The sequence below is a fragment of the Nomascus leucogenys genome, chromosome 10 (genome assembly GCF_006542625.1).
Source record: "Nomascus leucogenys isolate Asia chromosome 10, Asia_NLE_v1, whole genome shotgun sequence".
NCBI lineage: Eukaryota > Metazoa > Chordata > Mammalia > Primates > Hylobatidae > Nomascus > Nomascus leucogenys.
Window position 1 is genome coordinate 27,336,604 of NC_044390.1, and position 23,505 is coordinate 27,360,108.

At 35.0% G+C, this 23,505-nt stretch overlaps 1 protein-coding gene across 8 annotated transcripts in view; it reads right to left on the reverse strand.

Annotated features, from left to right (window-relative positions):
* NAV3 (neuron navigator 3) overlaps nt 1–23,505 on the reverse strand; it is a 657,172-nt gene that overhangs the window by 215,695 nt on the left and 417,972 nt on the right. For 7 of the 8 annotated variants that reach the window (XM_030819929.1, XM_003259582.3, XM_030819931.1 and 4 more), the window contains exons 6-7: nt 8,225–8,293; nt 4,629–4,768 (exon numbers count right to left, since the gene is read on the reverse strand). In XM_030819929.1, coding sequence (XP_030675789.1) covers nt 4,629–4,768; nt 8,225–8,293 — 209 coding nt within the window. The remainder of the gene's footprint in view (nt 1–4,628; nt 4,769–8,224; nt 8,294–23,505) is intronic. The other variant, XM_030819928.1, reaches the window with a different exon arrangement.

Below are 23,505 nucleotides of genomic sequence, written 5' to 3' on the forward strand. Positions count from 1 at the left end.
GGGGAGAACATCACACAAGACACTTTATTCATGTACTATATACCCTCTTCTTTAGCATCTTACTTGCACCTGTTCATGTGAGTTGATGTGAGAATAGATATTAGTTCACACTTGCGAAACATCTAAATTCACAGAACTAATGTCTAGTTATCTCATCTTGTAAATAAACAATATTGATGACTTGGGAACAATGCCAACCAAGGTCTAAAATTAATACATTGATGTAAATGTGGCAGTCACAACAGGCATATGGAAAGTTTATAGTGGGACATTTCTCTCTGGAACCTCAGTTAGCTGTAGAGTTAGCACCACGTTACCAAGAGTGGTATCAGTCTGAGAAAGGACATAGAGACGATTCTTAATGGCTTATCTCTTTTTCCTCACTGAATAGTATGTTGCTTTGATAAAAAAAATTAGGTACCAACTCTGAAATATAAGAAGTGACAACAAAAATGATGACAAAAGCACCATTCATTTCTGAAGTATTTCCTGCATGGCAGGCATTGTGCTCAGTGATATAGATGGTCCCTGCTGAATACAGGATACTTTTAAGCATCACAGATCATGGTGGAAAGAGGAAAATGATTAAACAATATGGCTATGCCACTTATTTTGATAAATAATTAGGACTTTAATTTCACAACAACATACCAAATGCTTTAAAAAAATTAAGTTGAAGAAAAGTGGCATTCAAATCTAAATATGTCTTGGTATTAAGTGGCTCCTCATGCACCTCCCCATACTGCTTTGCATAAATAATTGCTTGTGTATTGCCTCAGTCATCAATTTTATAGTGACTCAACAGAAACATGGGGTGGAGTTTTATAGTGATCCTAGAAGAGCTGTTCATTCTGTACATGCTTGTATTGTACCTTTGCAATCTTAGAGTGCCACTCTGTGGAGAGTTGTACAATTTAGAGAAGCTTACATTCACTCACCAGCCAGTATGTAATTTATGTACAGACATATATACTTTGTGGACACCTCAATATTTGTGCATGTATGCATAAACCAGCAACACATATGCCCAAGTCTATTTAGTCTTATAAATTGATATATACATAGATATAAATATATAGATATAGATATATACATATATTTACATATATGCACCTAGTTATGGTAACTCATGGAAAGAATTCTAAAATCCCTGAAATTATGATGTTAATGTATTTTAGCCTTATATAAGTATTAAGTAATAAAGCTGTAAAATGCATAATTAAATCACCAGTAAAGTAATATAATAACTAAAGCACATTTGCATTGGCTTCAAAAGAAAACAGTTCAGTTCTTTGGCTTTATTGTAATTTCAGAGTAATTAAAAAAAACAAAGTGTTTAAGAGCTAGACATCTATGTTGTAGCTGAATAAGCTGCCCAAATTTAAACACTAATGCGTAATTCTCATTAACTCTGATAGCTGTATAATGTTGAATTAAAATGTTGCTAAATCCTTGGCATCTATCTTATTAATTCTGTGTTGTGTGTAAATAAAAGCCAAAGCTTCCACACCAGAAGATACCTGATTAGAATCTAGACAAAGAGAAAGAAGCCCTGTTCAGTGAGTAAACAGGTACAATGTAAGTCTCACAGGTGAGAAATGGCAAAAAGATGGTAGGTAGTATCCCCTCTGGTGCCGGGGCATGTTTCTTAGCAACATGGAAAAACACCTCTCCACTAAGGAAATCCATCAAATGATTCATGTTTATAGATCATAATAAAGAAACTGGATTCCAAATAAAGCTATGGATAAATCCCTAATAATACTAAGCTTTTTGCATTTTTAGATTTTTTAATACAAATTTTGTAAAACAAGAATGATTTCTTAAGGTAACTTGCTTCAGGCATGCAAAGTATATGTCGAAATGAACCATGGCATGGTTTCTACAAGATTTGATTTACAGTTAACAGGTATTTGATTTTCTTCGGAACATATATCTGTCTAGAGTACTCTCATACAGTTCTGGGCAAATTGACAAATGCTGGTGTCAGAGTGTATTATTCATTGTCAGTTTCTGAATGGCAGGTCATCAGGAGAAGAAACTGAAGGAGTCTCAAAAGAAATGCTTTACAAATGATGCTGTTTTCATTTTACCACTTGTTCTGAGAAATTTGTTTCCACGTTCCACTTCAACATAATGTTCAGATAGCAGTGCATCGCATTGTAACGTTTCTATTTCAGCCTTCTCTGCCAATGATAACCTACTATACTGTGCGCCGATATTTTAATTCATTTAATGAGACTGTAAAATGAGCACAATATTTTTTCAAATTTCATTATTAAAATGATATTAGATGTATCTTTTGAAGTGCAGTTTGTAATTCTCTACTGATTTCTTCTCATTAAGCGTCACATCACTTTAAAAAAGCTAATTTGTTTTACAAATCATACATATGAGAAGCCACTGTACTTTCAACAATTTTTTTTTTTTTTTTTTTTTTGAGACGGAGTCTCGCTCTGTCGCCCAGGCTGGAGTGCAGTGGCACAATCTCGGCTCACTGCAAGCTCCGCCTCCCGGGTTCACGCCATTCTCCTGCCTCAGCCTCTTGAGTAGCTGGGACTACAGGCGCCCGCCACCATGCCAGGCTAATTTTTTGTATTTTTATAAATTGTTTTATGTGTAATATATTATTATGTCGTTTGCTCTTATAATTTAAGATAATATTTTGGAAATATAGCATGACATAATGATTAATCTACGAACACTGTTATTGAATCTATTGACATAAAGTTTTAACTCCACGTTTAATAGCAAATTTCATATTGTATACAAGACAAATTCCAGATGTCTTTATTATATCATATGAAAACTTGTCTAAGGAAATGTGCTTTAGATGAGCAGACTGCATATTACATGACATCTATCTCCACCTTGTGGTTATTATCAATATTGCTACTATCTAATTTTGCACTACCTTCTAAGCATAGGTAGGGAAGGTATGTATGAATTGAGTGGCCATGGAAAAATATTAATGCCTGTATATCATCGGAATTTTACTTTTAGATCCCAGAAATAAGTTAAATAAAATATTTTCACATTACAGAAAAATTCAGATAGATTAAGATATAAAAATGTTAATTCATCAAATGCATTTCTAAGTCTATTTACAAACATTGCTAGTAATTTCTTGCTAGAATATTAATAACGGTGGTATTGTGTTGCTTAATTGGACACTTTGGTAGTCTATTTAACACATCTTTATTTCTAGGCCTGTTAGCTTCCCCCAGAAATTTCCCACATATACAGGAATTATTAGCCTGAACTTGTATAATATTTTTTAGAAAAGTTAGGAAATGAGGGCATTTTTTTTTCTGATGAGGGACTGTCATCTCCCTTAGCCCCAGGAAGAGTATAAGTCTTCAGTAATATTTCTTGTGATCTTAAATCTAAAATTTTATTTTATATTTTAAATAAAACATTCCTAACTTCCAAATATACACTTTTGTTTTTCATTTTCCAGTTAACTCAAGAGCTTAGGATATTGCAATGTTAACACACACTGACCCGCTCTCACGTGTTTAAAGTCTGTCCGCTTTTGCTTTAGGCGGAAGGGACTATTCACACAAAAGAGTGTCTTGCTTCTAGATCACATCTGTCCGTTCACATTTGAGTAAGAGGGAGTTGTCTAATCATTTGCCTATATGAAACAATTCACAATTATCTATTTTGAGCAAAAATGTTCCCACTTGATTGAATTATTCGATCCCAATTTGCCAGATGTTCTACTAACTAAACATTTGTGCCACTTTTTAATTTCATGTGTTTTTCCATGTAGAGCCCAACGCTCTGAAGAAAAGTTTGAAGTTCTATTGATTTGAAAATACTTCCTCAAAATCCAGCAGAACACCCTAGTTCCTCACACAGCCATACGACTTATAACAGCACAAGTCCTTCATTTCCTCATGATTGAGGTGTAAACTGCACATGCTCATCCCCATTCTCTCTGCTACTCAGTGACAAGCATCAAATCAACACCTCTTTAAATGCCCACTTCATACATCACAGAGAACTGTGTGGCATACGATTCATTTATAATATGCCTTTAACAGACACTCTCATTTAATGTCCTTGATTTTGTGATTTGATATTTATATTATGCACTATTTCAAGAAAACAAAACAAATATGAATAATTTGTCTTTTGGGGAAAACTGAGGTCATAATATCTCTGGGATCTGCTGCTTGCAAAGATTAAAAACCTACTGTAATTATGTTTCAAATTTTGATGCTCCAACCTTAACTGCCAAAAACACTTATGGCTCTTACCTTAACTGAAGTTAAGGATTCAGATAAATTCAATATGGCTTTATGATTTCAGGATACATTTTCAAAAAATATAAAAAGACATAAGAAAATGTGACTTCCATGCATTTGTAAGGACTTGTTTTTGAGAAACAGTATTTATACTTGCATATATAACTAACTAATTTAAAATAAATGAGTTTATTTGTTTAAAATGTTCTTCAGATAAGAAAGCTGGCAGTCAGGAGGGGACTGTTAGGAAACAAAGAAACTCCACTGATAACATCTCTAGGCCCAAAGTTGTTACGCTGCTCAAATATTAGATTTAGCATGTAATTCACAAGACTCATGTTAGACTTGTGTCATAATGATGTAACAAACACTTACCTTTTTCGTTTCCATTTGCATAATTTGGAGGCTTGTTTTTGTCAATGCTGTTAAAGCTCTGACTTCTCCTGTTTAAATTAGAGGCTCCCTGGACCTTGCTGCTGCTGCCTGCAGCAGGCACCCTAGAGGGCCCCGGAAGCCTGAAATAGTATAAGAAAAATTACATCATTATTGTACATTACAAAAAGGTAAGAAGCAGGAGGTGCTGAAAGTCAGAAATTTACAACCTATGATGTTCTAAAATCTATTTAGCAGAAAATGGCGATAGATGTGACAAATAAATAGCTAAGCACAATGTTGGAGATCTTCAGAAAAATCTTGTTTCACTTTTCAATGAACATGTCCCTCCAAAATTGTAATAATATAGAGCAATTAAAATAAACCTTAACTTAAAAAGTCATACTCACCCCATCCCTGACGAATAAAACTTTGCCTTAAAAGTACTGTAACAATGATGTGAAAAGTAAAGGAAACAATAACACTTAACTTTATGTTCTCAGCATATTCATCAGCTATTTCAGTTATTAAGCTGTTCTTTTCAATGTATAAGGCATTTGTTTTTATTGTAGGTAGTTATATAGTAAGTTTGCTTGGATATTAACCACAAGAAAGTTACTGAACAAGAAGGAATAGCTAATGCTCACTGAGTATCTAAGTTACTTAGCTACACTAATGAAAACACGGTACCAAGACCCAGGTCATGAGTTAAATTATATTTCACTGGTCTGCCCCACAAAAAACCTTTTTCATTTTCTTACCAAAAATAAGCATCCAGACTTAGCTGGTGATCTCATAAGTTTGGCCAACTGATCACAGAGGAGACATGACAAGAAAGGATGCAGATCTCAGAAGAAAATCACTGTTAGCCGGATGACAATTTAAAATATGCTTACATGTAGTGACAATAGCTTTAGCTACTCTTTGTGTATGAAGGATAGGATATGAGGAAATATGAACAGACTATCTTACAATTAGAGGTGGTTTGACTGGAGGTAGTAACTTACTGCTGCTTTATTTGAACTAAAAATATCAGTTTGGATCATTCATTTCACTCTTAAGCAATTTCCACTTTAAAATTTCAATGACCGATTATGTAATGAATTGTGCCTAAAATGTGCAATTACTAGATTTTGATTTTATACTTCTGACATATATTCTATAGGTATATTTAATCTATAAGTTAAAAACTAGAAATGAAGAACTAATATTGACATTCTTTTTTTTTTTTTTTTTTTTTTGAGACAGGGTGTCTGTCGCCCAGGCTGGAGTGCAGTGGCACGATCTCAGCCCACTGTAACCTTTGCCTCCAGGGTTCAAGCGATTTTCCTGTCTCAGCCTCTGAGTAGCTAGGATTACAGGCACTTGCTACTATGCCTGGCTCATCTTTGTATTTTGATAGAGACGGGGTTTCCCCATGTTGGCTAGTCTGGTCTTGAACTCCTGACCTCAAGTGATCCCATCTCAGCCTCCCAAAGTGTTGGGATTACAGGCATGAGCCACCGTGTCTGGCCAAGAACTAATACTGACATTCTAAGATCTATTTAGAAAATACGATATTGAAAGTTTTGTTTAGTATTTGCTGCCACCATGTGAATGTCACTGTGTACTACTCTGAAATTTTTTATTTGAAAGGAAAACAAGAATTCAAAATCTACAAATATAGCACTATTTTTTATAATCATCTTATAAAATTTTAAAGCAAAGATTATTAATGTCTCTCATATTGGTATCCGATATACCAAAATTTCACAATCCAGTTGTTACATGTTCAACATTTAACTCACCTTTTAATACTACTTGACTATATCATTTTCATAGAATATTAGAAAATCAAACCACCTTCAGGAAATATAAGTGCTTTTATAATAGTAACAGTCATTACAAAATAGAGTGAATATCAGGAAAAAAACAAATACCAACTTAAAAACAAAACTGTTGATTTCTTAGAATGGTTAATAGCTTCAAAATGTGAATTATATTTTAGTGTTTAAATATATATGGCTGATAAATGGTCCCTTTAGCTATTTTGCTAATTGGACACTGTGCCATACAAAATATTAGAATATTTTCCAAATGATTCCAGCATTTAACTTTTGCTCAAGAGAATCTACAAGGGTTTGTAAGTACAGCATAATAACCACAGATGCTAGGAATTTACAGGACCAGTGATTGCACTCTGTTGAAGGAATCCAACTAATGAATTTGGCCAAGTGTCCTAATCATAATAAATCTGAGAACTATTTCTGTAGACATAGGCATAGATTTAGAAAGTTCATTCCAAACTCACACATACAAACAAATTTTGTCACAAAACTTGCCCTGCTTGTAATGCAAATTGACCCATTTCCAGAAAATAATTAAAATATATTTTAATCTTTACTGCAACCCATGAAGTCAAATGATCTTCAGTCCTTAGAAGAACAAATTAAAACAAATTTAAAAATAATTTGCTCTTCTCATTACCCTAATTTGACAGGCAGCCAGAGCAGGCCTTCGGATTATTCATCGAAGTAATAAAAAGGGAAATGAGATGAAGCAGAGAGGAGAGAGAGAGAGAGGGAGAGAGATCTATCAAAACACAGTACTTAAAAATATTTTACATGCCTAAGTCTTGGAGTAATAAAAATGCTCATTGTGCATGGCAGGTCGCTGTTCCTTACCCATCATAATTTATATCATTTATTCTAGTTTTTAATTAAATACCTTTTAAAATTTGTCTTTCCAGAATTATGCTGGCTACTCTGGAAATGAATATAACTTAGAAAGCCAAGGCAAGGGGAAAGACACCTACCTCAAGTCAAAGCATCAGACGCATTCCTTGTGGTCAAACACTACATAATATGATTCATCAGTGGAACAGTAATGAATAAACCACTGCTGGATACTTCCCCAGTGAGTGAGATGACACAAAGGATCACATACTAATCAGAGGTATAAAACTCTTTTGCTGTGGTTTTATTCAGCTGTTCCATGCTACCATCATGCCTTCAGCAACTTAACACTTTTAAAAAATCAAACTCTTTCAAAACATTTTTATAGGTCATTATTTTCCAAACAGTATATAACGCACTGTCATTTACTATAACAGGCTGTCTTTATTATACCTGTGTCATAAAGAAGCAAAAAATTAAACTATTATAGATAGAAGAACAGTTCAGACTGACCTGGTACTAACATCCCCACTAAAATCTGCCAATGTTTTTCAAATCTCCATTAAAATGTGCAATAATTAATGCATGCCCATCTCAAAAAGCAATTACAATTTTGTTGTATAACTTCCAGATTATGTGACTTGGAAGGAATTGGGCATTCAGAGTAATGGTTTTCTTGATTGATTCTAAGCCTAGAACCTAGACTTAGGCCCAGTTATAGCACGACATATAACTAAACTAAAAAAGGTGCCAAAACCCATTTAATTATCTAATACAAACATGCTCATCCCTGAGGCTATGTGTGAAAATCTTCCTGGAAAAATTTAGTGCTCTAAACTTCTCATTCAGAAGTGCATCATTAAAAAAAAAAAGATAGGACAAAATATCACTGGGTATTTACTTGCATATCACTAATAAGCAATAAATTAGAGAATATTAACTGACCTAGTAGGCTTTTTTTGACTGGTTGCAATTCCACTGTGATTAGACTGAGTTGCATATCTGGCTGCCAGACTGTATGAGGAGAAACAGAGAAATTGAATTAAAGAGATTCTTTGAACATGGAAGGAAATCACAAACTTACAAGAAAACTATGAATTAATGAAATGCAATTGGAACACATATAAACATGTATAAAGAACAAATTAATTAGAAAATTATGGTAATGTTGTATGTCCAACATGACCTTTGATTGTGAATGTACTATGAAATAATGCAGTGCACACCTTGTCATAAAATGTGTTATCACTGACTTTACAATTATGGCCGTGTAATATTATTAATATTTAAAAAATACTATTATTTCATCATATAAAAAAATTCAACCTTGTAAATGACTGTGACACTTCAGGGAAACTAGTTTCACTGACATGATGAAAGATCACTTTCTTAAAAAGTTTAAAATGAAAAAGAAGAGTATGAGATGACAGTCATTAGTCCCTTTAGTAAACTCTTCTAATTTGCTTTTTTCAATCTAAATATTATTTTGAAAGCCAAGTGATTAAATAATCTGGTTTCTGTCTAATAAGTTATTGCTGACCTCTAGTACTAAATTGTTTTCAAGGAAGTAAACAATAAAAGATGTTTTGTCTTGGGGAAGATCGATATAAAAACAGAAATTAAAGTGGGCTTAAGTTCTTCATAAACAAACTTAACAAATACTAATGACAACTTCTGGGCATTCTTTTTTTTTTTTTTTTTTTTTTGAGACGGAGTCTCGCTCTGTCGCCCAGGCTGGAGTGCAGTGGCGCAGTCTCGGCTCACTGCAAGCTCCGCCTCCCGGGTTCACGCCATTCTCCTGCCTCAGCCTCTCCGAGTAGCTGGGACTACAGGCGCCCGCCACCACGCCCGACTAATTTTTTGTGTTTTTAGTAGAGACGGGGTTTCACTGTGGTCTCGATCTCCTGACCTCGTGATCCACCCGCCTCGGCCTCCCAAAGTGCTGGGATTACAGGCGTGAGCCACCGCGCCCAGCCTCTGGGCATTCTTGAATTACATTTCTCAATGATTTTTTAAATCAAAATCTTTGTTCAAAGGCACACAGGAAAGCATGATTTAAGCCAAATTTTGAAGAGTAATACTTTACACATAAAATGCACATTTATACATTAAGTTCAACTGATCTCTGCGTTACGTAAGAGTTCTGGAATCAGTGTTCTGAAAGATATAGTTAGACCTGATAAACCCAGGACACGTTCACACATCCTGTGATGGTCATGGGTTGATGCCTAAGTGGAGAATCACTTCTCAGATGAATTGGAATGGCTCGACATGAACCCAGTTGCTGTGCATGCACAGTTTTCAAGGCCTCCAAGGAAACAAGAACAACATGGTGGTGTTGGAATCAGGGTGGGATCACTTGGAGCCTTGCTGCAGTTGATCCAATTGCTTCTCTGCCAAGCAGAGGGTATTTTAGTCAAGGAAAGGATTACTTAGGATGATGATGTGTTTATTCAGTTAACTTTTACTACACTGAGCTAGTCAGTGGTGGGAGCTTGCAGGTCCTTAAAATTGCCTGGCTTGAGGGAAATATATCCTCATATAGAGGGAGCTTTTCAGATTCACAGAGCATATTTGGCATGTGATAAATTGTTATTTGTGTATAACACAATCTGTATTCTAACTACACTGAGCACCAAAACAACTGGCCACAACTGGCTAAACTACCTCAGTAATAATAATGTCAGAAAGTAATTCAGAAATAAAAAACAAACTGTCTCAATTCAGTGAAATAGCATTTTGAAAATAGTAAAGAATAAAAACATGCAAAGTGAGGAAAAACCTTTTGTGAACTTCTCAGTCTACTTGTCAGTTCCAGAGTAAGAGAACTATCTGCTTACCACTATGTCTACCCCACTTTCTCTAAATTGGACACAAATATTAGCAAAATAGATGACAATGAAACAATATATTTTCCTTCAGTGAGTTGAAGCCACCTTATTGGTCCCCCGCCTCATTATTTTAAAGAAGTGCCATAATATAATTCTTAGCAAAGAACTGGAGAAACAACAACAAAGTCCATAAAGTTTGAATGATTTGGCCAAAATCAATTTCATTTTATGGTCCATGTGTGTTTTCCAATTTATTATATAAGAATACTCTACTTTGAACCTGCATTCTTACACCAAACCTTCTCACTGTAATCCCTTGAAAGGTAGCTTCTGTTCTGCTTTCTTGCACTGGTGAAGCTGTTATCTTGAAGGACACAGTGTTTTCTTCAATGCTCACTGTGTTCTAAAGTCTTTGTATTTGACCATGTTGGTCCCTGCCTCTTTTTGAGCCTCTCCTATTCATTGACTAGGCATTATGGCATTCCAGTAAGCTGACCCAATTAGTTCACCATCATTTTTGTCCCATTTTCTCTTTCCTTTTTGGGGTCCTTGTTTCCCCATCTCTTAAAGGCATGATATTTTTCCCTCAAGAGTATGTCCTCTTTCCTCAAATATTTTATGCATTGTTTACTTAGACTTTCTACTAAGATTTAAACTAAAATTCTACTCCTAAAATTAACCTCTGTTCATATTCCCATCCATCGGCACCAACTCAATGAAAGACTTGTCCATTTACGTGAGCTTCAAACTCACCACATCAAACTCTCCATTTTCCTTCTCCTATTCTCCAGCTCTCAATAAACTCCTTCCTTAAATTTCTTTTATTTCTATCCACAGGACCACAATTTTCTTAATAATGTAGGCTGAAAATCTCAACAGTTGACTCTTTCCATTTCCCTTTCAATTATTACAGAGGAGAAATCACCACCTAGTCATACTAATTTAATATCTACAATTCCATCTGTACCTATGTTTTCCATCAATTCCAATGTTTATCACTCTAACTCAAGCCTTGAATACTTCCCACAATACCTCAGACCTAGAGAAATTCAAATGTTATATTGCTTATCTAATTCATACTTCAGAATCAAATATTCGAATTGAAATGAATGTATCTAGGCTTGTGTCTGGATATTACTGTTTGTCTCAAATAGAGAAGTGAAATTATAGGTGAAGGAAGCAAAGGTCAAAGACAGACAATAAATTTTCTAAAACATGTAGCTAATTAGTGAAGATTCAAAGTAAATTTTGATATTCAAGATCCTCTATAAAATATTCATTTCTTTTTTTGAGATGGAGTCTTGCTGTCACCCAGGCTGGAGTGCAGTGGCGTAATCTCAGCTCACTGCAACCTCCACCTCCTGGGTACAAGCAATTCTCCTGCCTCAGCCTCCCAAGTAGCTGGGATTACAGGCACCCGCCATCACACCTGGCTACTTTTTGTATTTTTAGTAGAGGCAGTGTTTCGCCATGTTGGCCAAGATGGTCTCAAACTCCCGACCTCTTGATCTGCTCACCTCAGCCTCCCAAAGTACTGGGATTAAAAGTGTGAGACACTGCGCCCAGCCTTATAAAATATTCTTATGTTTCTATGTTTACGTTCTAGTATCTTTGTCACAGGATAAAAGACAAGAGAGGTTTTTATCTCACTTGTACTTTTCTATTTTTCTGTGCCTTTACTTATGCTATAACTCCTATGGGAATACACCCTACCTGTGTCTATTATACCAAATTCTAACCATTTTTCAAGTATCACCTTAAATTACACCAAGTCTATGCAACATTTTATCACCTTCTAGACACATATTAAATCTCTAAGCTTTCATAACTATGCTTTGTACCCTTTTATGAAATGAAAAAAAATTAATTTAACTTTAGTTATTTAAATTTATAAAAATAATAAGATTTCTTCAAGGCAATCTCTTCATCAAATGTACCAATACTATCATAGATATTGGAAATTTGCCTACTCTTGTCTCTTAAAAAAAAAAAACTAGGCTGGACGCAGTGGCTCACATTGGTGATCCCAGCACTTTGGGAGTCCGAGGCAGGTGGATCACGAGGTCAGCAGTGTGAGACCAGCCTGGCCAACACGGTGAAGCACCGTCTCTCCTAAAAATACAAAAATTAACTGGGCCTGGTGGCGTGTGCCTGTAATCCCAGCTACTTTGGAGGCTGAGGCAGGAGAATAGCTTGAACCCAGGAGGCAGAGGTTGCAGTGAGCCAAGATAGCACCACTGCACTCCAGCCTGGGTGACAGAGTGAGACTCTGTCTCAGAAAAAATAAAAAGTTAAATAAATAAATAAATAATAAAACTAATACATTTTGAAAACATAATATATCATATGTCACCAAACCAGCACCATAAGTGTTGTAACAGGAAGTATATTATTAACACAATTAATAGAGACAATTTTTCAAAGATCTATATTACAGAAATACAATAATAAAAACACAGACAATGGAGCACTCAATAGGACAAATGACCCAATTTCTTCAACAAATAAATTGCAAGAAAAATTATGAAGGGAAAACCTATAGAGTCTTATAAGAACTTAAAACCAATTGTAATGTACAGATGCTTATTTGAATTCGGACTCAAATAAACAACTGTTAAACTTTATGAGAAAATTGAGAAAATTTTAACACTAGGATGTTAAATGAAACTAAGTAATTTATATTAATTTTTTAAGTGTGATAATTATTTTGAATTGTTGAAACTGGCCTACATGTCCCATAAAAATGGTGTTATAGTTTCTTTTGAATAAACATAGAAATTGATCCTCACAGTTTTAAAATTTGAGAAACTTACATTTCTTTTATCTGAGTTCCTTTTCTCAGGAAACTGACCATCAGGCCTCTTAGACAGTATCAAGGAACTGAAACTTACCAAATCACCATATCTAGACAATTAGATGCCAGGCCCCTCATTTGCCATGATTACTTTCTTACTCATTGCTAATCCCTGTTTTCCTAACAGATGACCTATTTCCTGTTGACCAACTTTTCTTCCTTACCGTTCCCTAATTCCTGCTTTTCCGCGTGTAGCCACATTCCTTCACCACTACATAAACCCCCAGTTTTAGTTGATTGGGGAGGTGAATTTGAGACTGATCTCCCATTCTTATCAGCTGCAGCAACTGAGTAAAGCCTTCTCCCTGGGCAATTCTTGTTATTTTAGTGATTGGCTTTCCGTGCAACAGAGAGCAGGACTAGACTAAACCCCTGGTGTTTGAATAACACTGGAAGCATATTAAAAATAAACTCTATCTTTCACAGATATATATTTAATTTGTTTTAAATAAATTGAGGTGAATAGCTGATTTGAAATAGTCAATAGTGGAATTAAGAGCTTGGAAAGGTTGGATATTAATTTTAAAAAAGGTAAATTGTGAGGTGATAATGGTTAAGTCAGATTGATGGGTCCGTGAGAAATTTAAATGGAATTTAGTATGTTTTAAAAAAGCAGAATAAGAACTATTCTTATTTATTATTATCCTCTAAAAAGTAATTTATCTGCCAAGTATAACTGCCGCAAATGCTTAGTATGTCAAAAAGAATATTCTTTATGTTTTATTTATTTATAAAGCAACTTCACCATTCCATGGATCTATTTTCCAGTATAGAGAATAAATATTATTTCACCAATTAGCCCATTGGTCTTATCAATTTCATGATTTTTGTCCTTTATTTTTCATGATCTCAGCTACTAACAGACTACATTGCACCAGCTGCATTTCTTAGAGGCACCTAGTCAAAAGTCACTGGCCTGTTGCTACTTAAGTGTCTACCACTCTCAGATGTTTATAGATCAAGAAGCTTGGACTCCTTGGAAGACCAGTTTATTTTTGTTTGTTTGGTTGGTTGGTTGGTTGGCTGGTTGGTTTTAGCTAGCTCTTTAGCTTCCATAGGAAGCCCAATGGGCAAACAGTTTGGTTGGGCCTAATACCTAATGTTTATGAAATATCCTGTAAAGGTAAAGCACTGTACACACGTATGTATGTGTAAGTTAGTGAGACATTTGTTAATTGCTGGTTCTAATTATAGTATTACTGCCATCCCGTTTTTATGTCCGTAGTAACTACACTTAAATATCTGTTGCCTCTCCTTGTTTTTGTCTTTTAAACCTGAAAAGAAGTCTAAAAGAGAGCAAGCAAGGCTTAGTTGAACGTTTGCAATGTTATATAAAAAATAAGCTATTACTGTAATCTTAAAAATCACTGGTAATCTAGGGAGGACGGAAATATCAAATCTTCTGTTTCAATATGCTTCTACTTTTCTCTCATTATTTTTCTTTCAAATTTTCACATAATCAATCTCTCCCCATTTCTCTCATTACTTGTTTGATCTAACTCAAAATCTTTCTCAATAGTTCCTTTATTTTTCTTAACATTATTGTCTATGCCTCCCTGGACAGCAGAAGAACATTTTATCCTCCACAGTGGTTGTAATACCATTTCCCAGGTTTCAAGTTTATAACATGTTAGTAACAAACCAGGTGAGTAAGCACAGCCAACTTGCCGAGTCCTAGTAAAACAGACACAGGTGACATGTAGACACAGCTCTCAGGCAATGGGGGAAAATAAACTGAGTCAGAAAAGCAGTAAAATAAGGGTTTTTAGATGTCTGAATTGAAGAGGGCATTTTTTTCTGAAATCCTGTATGATCAGACTCCTACTGTTTATGGTGGGCAACAGATGTCAGAAACAGAAGCACAAAAGAAGTAAACATTTTGAGGCTCATTGTGGATCCCACTAAAAGAAGTATGTGATCATCTTTCTAGTAAACTGGAAGATCAAGGGGCTGCTTTTTATTTTTCTCAAACATGGAAGGGAAGAAGAGAAAACTATACACAGTCAACTATTTTTAAAGTATGGAATTCATCGGTGATCAAAACACAGCAGGATCCAAACTGCCAGAGCTTCCTATTTCAGCTTCAGTGTAAATCCTCATGTGGAATTATAAAATCCATTTATTATAAGGAAAGAAAGCTTTTTAAGGTAAACAGGGCCGAATCTGTGGTTACCCATTTTTACTAATCACTAGAGCCTCACTACTCAAAATGTGGTCTATAGACCAACAACACTGACATCACCTGGGGCTTGTTAGAAATATAGAGCCTCAGATCCCATCTCAGACTCACTGAATTTGAATCTTCATTTAAACAGAATCCGCAGGTGATTCCTATGCATAATAACATCGGAGATACTGTGTGCTACAGAGTATCCACAGAATACTCATAGTTTCTAAAGTCAAACAGCATATTCCAAAATCTCAAGCCATGACTGTTCTCTAGATGTCAGCAGCCTCCTTCTTACAGACTTCATCATTTTAGCGTTCCTGACACAACAGCCACATCTCCAGCTGTTACTCTTGCTTCCCAAATACAGGTTCATTCACTGTCACCACCCACAAAATTTCATGCTGTTACCATAAATATTCTAAAAATTATAATCCCAGATATAACCAACTCCTTCGTTCTTTTATAGCAAATGTATATTTCAAACCCTAATCTCAACCCTAAACTTCAGAATCCCCTTTCTGAATATCTCCTTGATATGTCGTGAATATTGTATCTTGATGGTGCAGTAATTAATCAGGTTAAGTATCTGTCTCCTAAACAGACTGTGTTGTTCTCCAGGGCAGGAATTATGTTATGTTAATTTTTTTTCATTCTTAGTTCCTGCCATGGGGCTGGTATATGTTCAATAACTAAATAATTGATTGACAGTTACTGGGTGGCATTTTCAAACGATGGCATGTTATGTCTCTACCTTCTAAGCAAGGGAAATTGTTCCAAGAATAGAATTATCAGAAGTATGTTAAAGGGGGGAACAGAAAGATACTAATCATTATTACATCCTTATTAACTGGCAGCAGTTTGTGTTTATCTTGCTCAATCCTCACAACAGTCCTGCAAAGGTTATGCTATACAACCGACAAATATGAAAAATTAAGTCTTTTAATGTTAACTCATGTGCATTTTACACATTTTGTAAATTAAAGTGCTGAAATTTGAACTTAAATTTGTTAACATTGTATAAGCTGTACTCTGTTCTCTTGTACCATATTGTCTTCATAAATTATCAATTGAAGTATTTTTATTGCTCCATAGATTTGTGAAGATTTCCAAGATATTATAGAATCTGTATACAGAATATGATCTCTGCAAGTATCAAACAAATCTAATTTCAAAATATACCATTTGACAGAAAAATAATATTAAACAACTGCAATCTACTTTACATAGAAATCAAGAGTAAACAATTTTAAAGGTTAAAATAATTATAGTATTTAAGCAACTATTCTCATAGTCTTACAAGCAAGTATTATCATTTAAAATCTTTAGCAATGTTTTATTCAGGGCTAATAAATATGGAACATAATTTATAATTAGCCACACCCACATCCATTACAGACATCACTAATCAATCATGGAACTTTTTTTCCTACTAATTCCTATGGTAGCCTCATAATCCTTGCAAAGGATTCAAACAGCCCTTATTGTTCAACAAGAATTACAATGAGAGTTAAAATGTATTTGTATCTCCTCTCTATGCCTTCATCAATACACAGTTAAGAAAATTTTAATAATTTCATGTAAGATGTTTGTAGACTATTCTATTTACGTTATAGTTATTTTAACAGCAGACTTCCATGCAAAATGTGGTCATATATATGTATATATGACCTCATTCCTTAGTTTTAGTTTTCAACCTCAAGAATCAAATTTGCTTCAGCATAATGCACATACAGAATTCTATAAATCACCAAAACATAATACCTGAACCTCATATAATGTATCAATTTTATCTCTTTGGAGTCTATCAAGCTTCTTCCAAAAAATCTCAGCTGAGGAAGTTGGTATTTGAATTGTTTCAACTTATGCTTATTTATTGTGGTAATTATAAATATTTTAAATTCTCTTATTCATTCTACAAATATTATTATTATTATTATTACTATTATTTGAGACGGAGTTTTGCTCTGTCGCCCAGGCAGGAGTGCAGTGACACAATCTCGGCTCACTGCAACCTCCACCTCTCAGGTTCAAGCGATTCTCCTGCCTCAGCCTCCCAAGTAGCTTAGATTATGGGTGCGTGCCACCACACCTGGCTGACTTTTGTATTTTTAGTAGAGACGGGGTTTTACCATGTTGGCCAGACTGGTCTCAAACTCCTGACCTCAAGTGATCCACCTGCCTTGGCCTCCCAAAGTGCTGGGATTACAGGCATGAGCCACCGTGTCCAGCCCTACAAAAAATATTTTAACACTTAGTTTTTTTTCCAAGTAAGAACCTAGAAAGCCATATCAATTTGCTAAGGAATTTGGTCTTTACTCTGATTGCAGTGGGAGACTACAAAAAAAATTTAATTTCAAAAGAAATACTAAATTCTCAGATAAGATAGATCCTTTCCTTAGATATGTAAGAGTGAGGAAGAAATGAGGTTGGGAGATGTTAACAAGGCTGAAAACAGATCAAATAGGAAATCACGGCTAAAATTCAGGCAGGATTTTATATAGGCCTGAATGAAGACAGAGGCACAGGAAATAGAAGTAAATGATTAAAGTAAGTTAAAATAGTGGACGCAAGAACTGAAAGAAAGGGAAGAATCTAAGACAAATCCTGGGCCTCTAATTTGAGTTGTTCTATGTACAATAAAGTTACATAGAAAAGAGTGTGGGAAAATGAGGTTGAACATCCCTTGTATAGTGTATGAAAAGAAAATTCCAATTCAATTATGTCCACATACAAAAAAAAAAGTAGAGAAAGAAATAGAAAACACTGGGAAAATGGATATTCAGGAGTGACTAATCCCACCTTTAGAGTATTGACAGAGTGAAGAGCCCTCACTCACTGATCTTATTCTAACAATTCACTTATAAAGTATATAAATACTTTTGGATATTGAATTAATGAATAAATAAGAAAGCAGCTTCACATTCCTAAGGTTTTCAAAGTGGCACATAGACATAGATATTGAAAAACTAAACTTAGTTCAGTGTTCCCCTTATTCTGACAAACATGAAGATTCATTTATTCAATTGTCCGATTAATCATTGAAAAGACTTTTATTGACCACCTCCGATGTACTGGCACTGTGTTAGAAAGATTTAATTTGGAAAAATTTGGTTAAAGCATACAGAGATTACTGTTTCATTCTGAGAATTATAACCCCTAAAGCCATGTATACTAATATTCTTCATAAAAAAGTATAGTATGGGTGTGGTGGCTCAGGCCTGTAATCCCAGCACTTTGTGAGGCCTAGGTGGCTGGATCACGAGGTCAGGAGATTAAGACCATCCTGGCTAACACATTGAAACCCTGTCTCTACTAAAAATACAAAAAATTAGCCGAACGTGGTGGCATGCGCCAGTAATCCCAGCTACTCAGGAGGCTGAGGCAGGAGAATCGCTTGAACCCAGGAGGTGGAAGTTGCAGTGAGCTGAGATCACATCACTGCACTCCAGCATGGGTGACAGAGCGAGACTCCGTCTCAAAAAAAAAAAACATAACAAAAAACACACACAAAAAACTATAATTTTATAGTTAATGGAAATCAAATTCAAGTTTGGAAAGAGAATCAAAAGCATTTTGCAGATGTGAAGAAATGATATATGACATTATCTTCTGTGAATTAATATGTTGAAATGCCAGTAGTAAACATCTAATACATTGGTTAATAGCAAAGAATCTACAGTCAGCTGCCCTACCCAGATCTCAGATCAACTGCTTTCTGTGCCTAGTTTCTCATCTGTTAAATGAGGATGACAGCTACCTAAAGGTTTTTATGAGGACCAAATTGCAGATCACTTAGATGGGTGTCTGGTAAAGATAAGTGCTATAAAAGCTAAAAAAAAAAAAAAAATGGATACTTGACAGTCTATGGAGGCACTGTAAATATTCTAATGAATCCTGTGTTAATTTTAGCCACTATTACCCTGAACACCTGCACACCTGCACTTGGAAGTCTTCCTAATACCACATCCCTTGGTTCTCACTTATCACTTTTGATGTTACGTTATTCTTACTTGAAAGCACATAAGCATGGCTCTTTCAGGACAATGGCTGAGCTTTTAACTGTGGCTCTTGGTCTCTCAGTTTAAAATTACTTTGGGAATGTGATTCCTTGAAATCAAATACAATTAGGTCTTATTCTCCTTCAAAATTTTATGGATATTATTCATTATTCTTGTTTCCCAAAGTCAACAACATAAGTCCCACAGGACTTAGCCCAGTAAGAAATCATTAGAAACTGTCCCAATAAGACACCAAAGAACCAGCATTCCCAAAACAACACACACAGGGTGAGCCTTTCAAAACATGAGTCTCAACACTGCACAGAATCCAAAAATGTCTTAAATTCAGGACTTAGTGTTTTGTGATGCAGTGATTAGACGAATATATGTTCAATATAGTTTATTTAATATTTCAACCAGAGTTTTATATTTCATTTGTAATCTAGATTTCAGGAATAATTTGAAAGACAAGAACAAAATGTCTCAGAAGACGAAGTACTTCTCAATAGAAAAACAATTTACACGTAAGAATTTAGCAAAAAGTTACCATAACTCAGTACATTGCAAAACAAAAAGAACATTCTCTCATTCTCCTTGTTTCCTCACTTCACCTGTAGTTGTTTGTGGTCCCCAGAGTTTTGTATTGAGCTCTCCTTTCTTTCCCCTACCTTTATACTCTTTTCCTGAGATATTTCTTCCATTTCTATTGTTTCACTCAATAAAACATAGCTAAGCTAATGTTCCCAGGTCCGTACCTCTGGCTCTAGCTTCTCTCCTAGGATCTGGAGCCACATACTAGTCACCAAAATTCCATTAAAATCTTAAACCTAGGAAGGCCAAAGCTATTTTTTTTTTCTCTCCACCTCCTTCCTCTCATCTGTTTCCACTATCGTATTATATTTTCTGTCTTACTGAAATACATGATATTTCAATTCATCAATGAAAGTAGACATGTGATGATTGTCTTTTACCCTTACTTCCAATCAGTAACCAAATTCATTGTTCCAGTCCGACTTTCACATCTGCAAACATTAAACTGTTCATTCTCTTGCCACCAGGGCAGGGTCCATCCCTATTCCCCTGCCCAAAGCACATCTTTTCTCTACCCTGTCACCAGGGCAATATTTCTAAGTTATAAATAGTCTCATTTTTCCTCTGGTAAAAGTTTCTCAAAGCAATTTTACTTTACATTTAGCAAATAAGTCCCAGCTCCTAGGTATAGAGTTCACAACTTCCACAAACTGACCTCTGCCTATTTCTCCAGTCTTCTCTCTCATTATATGCTATGACAGTTTTAACAAAGGAATACAATGAATTCATTGATGATCCTTCCATTGAGAGGCGAGATCTTTGTGCTATCCACCCATCTCTTAGAGTCTGAGTGGGCTTGAGGCTGCTTTAACCCCTAGAGCTACCATGTGAGAAGTATGATACCACTAAGGCTGCCATGCTGGAGTGGCCACGTGAATTTCAGTTAAGCTGCTAGAACTGTGAGTGAAGAAGTCATCTTGGAAGTGGATTCTCTAACCACAGATATTCTGTCTCTCACCAGTTTGTGACATCCCCGCCATTCCATCCTTCTCCATTGCATGCCCTGGACATAGTGGAGCAAAGACAAGCCATCCTCTTTATGCCTCGTCTGATTCCTTGGCTTACAAAATCCATGAGCATCGTAAAATGGTTACTGTTTGGTGCCATTAGATTGTGGGATGCTTTTGTAAAGCAGCAATAGATACCGAGAACCCATTTCTACTTTAACTTTCTCCTCAGCCAAATAACTATCGTTTCCTGAATGTGAAATGGCATTTCCTTTGTCAGTCCCTTCATATGTGCCCTTTCCTCTAACTTTGATCACTGAGCAACTTGTGCTTTGTTGCATTAATTAACATGTGTATTAAGTGATCTGCTTAAATATTTAGGTGTCTATAAGATTGTGGGTGATTTGAAGACGAACATCACTTTATCTTAGCCACATATCTGATGTATCTCTTGGCTCATGGTGAGGGCCAATTTATTTGTGGAAAGGTCACATATGATCTTTCAAATCACCAGTGGAAAAGAACACAAGGCTCTAATGTAACACATAAAGGATCAATAGCAACAAATCATCTTTCATTAAGCCATATGTTATGCATTGACTCTGCCCAAGTAGACAGGGGCTGGTTCATCAAAACATAAAAATCAAGTAGAAAACAGTAATCTTTAAATAGATGTATTTAATACAAAGGTAGTTGAATAAACTATATCAGAGCAAAATAGAATGTAAAGGCAATCTTTCACATTACATAGGTTTTTATAACTCTTCATCTATATTAAGAAATTTTATAGAAAATCATTTTAGAATCATCCTTTTTTCTGGCCCTATCTATTTACCCTCAGTCTTGGAGTCACATAAACATATCGCAAAAGAAGAAATCTTTATTCGGAATCCCTATAGAGTGAGACATGTAGTACTCTTGATTCCCGAAGAAAGAGAAAAGCATGCTTAATTATGATATCACATTTGTTTTTTCTAAAAGCATCATTCACAAGCAAACAAAGAGGAATATAAAGAAACAAATCTCAAAGTATAAAATAAGGCATTTCTTGGGTTTGAGTTTTAGTGGACAATTTTTACATCCCAATTTTCTCTTCTATAATATAGTATTATGTTAAAAAGACAGAAATTATTTCCTTTCATATTCCACTGAAAATGGCTTGAGAAAAAAATCGAGAATAAAGTACCCAAGATATACTATAATTAAATATATTTTTTTAAAGTTTTATTCTAAGTAATTTTAGACAAAAGAATAAACATTAAAGACAGTTAAATACATTCACTAAGGGTTTTTAAGACTGAGATAGATGGAAATAAATTTCTTTATGTGTCCTATGATTGCTTGGGATAGAAATGAAACCATATATTCAGAATTAAGATTTAAAGAGCTCCTTAAACCAAATTCTTTCTTTAGTATAAAGACTTCTGCAGGATCCTTGTGAACTGCTATAAAATGATAACTAACATGCTATTAGCACTAAGAAAGAGAGAGATATTTAGCCACTTCTGCAAATATAGCTTTGGTACCTCAAAACTATATGTGGTCCTTAAAAAACATTTAAGGCATTTTGCAAAAACTGTCCTCACTGCAGAGTATATCATAAAATACGTTCTCCTTTTGCTAAAAGTTCACTGAAAACAGTTATTGCCTAATCCATAAATAAGTCAGAAACAGCTTTTATCCACATGTGTTTCTTTTTAGTAACCGGGTGGCTGAAATATCATCGGAATTGCATTTGGGACAGGTTACTGTGATAACTTATCCTATTAGTGAAATACGGTATGAAAATATGTTATAACCTCTGTCTTATCTTAAATTTCCACAGACAGTTAATAAGGCCACCTGCATGGTCTACTTTTGTGAGATCTCAAAACAGTAACTAAAGAGGGAGAGGCCTGTGGAAGATATTACAGCATCAAAGTCTCTTGCTCTTTTAGGAATGTCAAACTTCAAGATAAAGGAGAATTCAGGAAATGAGGCTCATATTTCTTTTACAGTATCACCATAAATTAGATTTTCCACAATGCTGCTACTTACACATAGTTCAAAGTACTACGCTACAATGCTGTTCTGTGGATGTTTTCCATTTTCAATTTTTAGTATGGAGTATAATTACATCTCAATACATTCAGAGCTTCATTCCAAAAGTTCATTTGAATGCAACCACCTTAAAAAAATTGGAACTTGAATACTGGTAGAAAACGTTATTTTGTCAAACTAAAAATTTAAACTAACTTAGGCAAAGACCACACAGATCAGTGAAAAATCAGATTATTTAATACTTCTAAATACTTAAAAAGCATTGTAGTCATCATAAAATATGTTGTTATTTCTTAATACATATGTTCAGGAAAATGACTTTTATTACATTTAAAACATGAATACCTATAAAGTATGTGAAGATTTGTGAGAAAATCTAGTCTATCGAGTCCTTATAATTGGGCTGCTCTCCATTTAATGCAAAGCAAATATAATCATCAATACAATCATAATCAAACCAGCCCAATTGTCTCATAGAACTGATGTTTATGGTTTCTTTTGAATAAACATAGAAATTGACCCCTCCAGTCTTAAAACTTGAGAAACTTACGGTTGTCTTATCTGGGTTTTTTTCTTGGGAAACCAACCATCAGGCGTCCCAAATAGTGTCAAGGAACTGAAACTTATCAGATAATTATATCTGGACAATAAGATGCCAGGCCCCTCATCTGTCATGATTGCTTAACTGACCACCTGCTTCCTGTTGACCAACTCCGCTTCCTTATCCCTCCCTCGTTCCTGTTTTCCCACACATAGTTACATTTCTTCCTTGCCATATAAACCCCTAATTTTAGT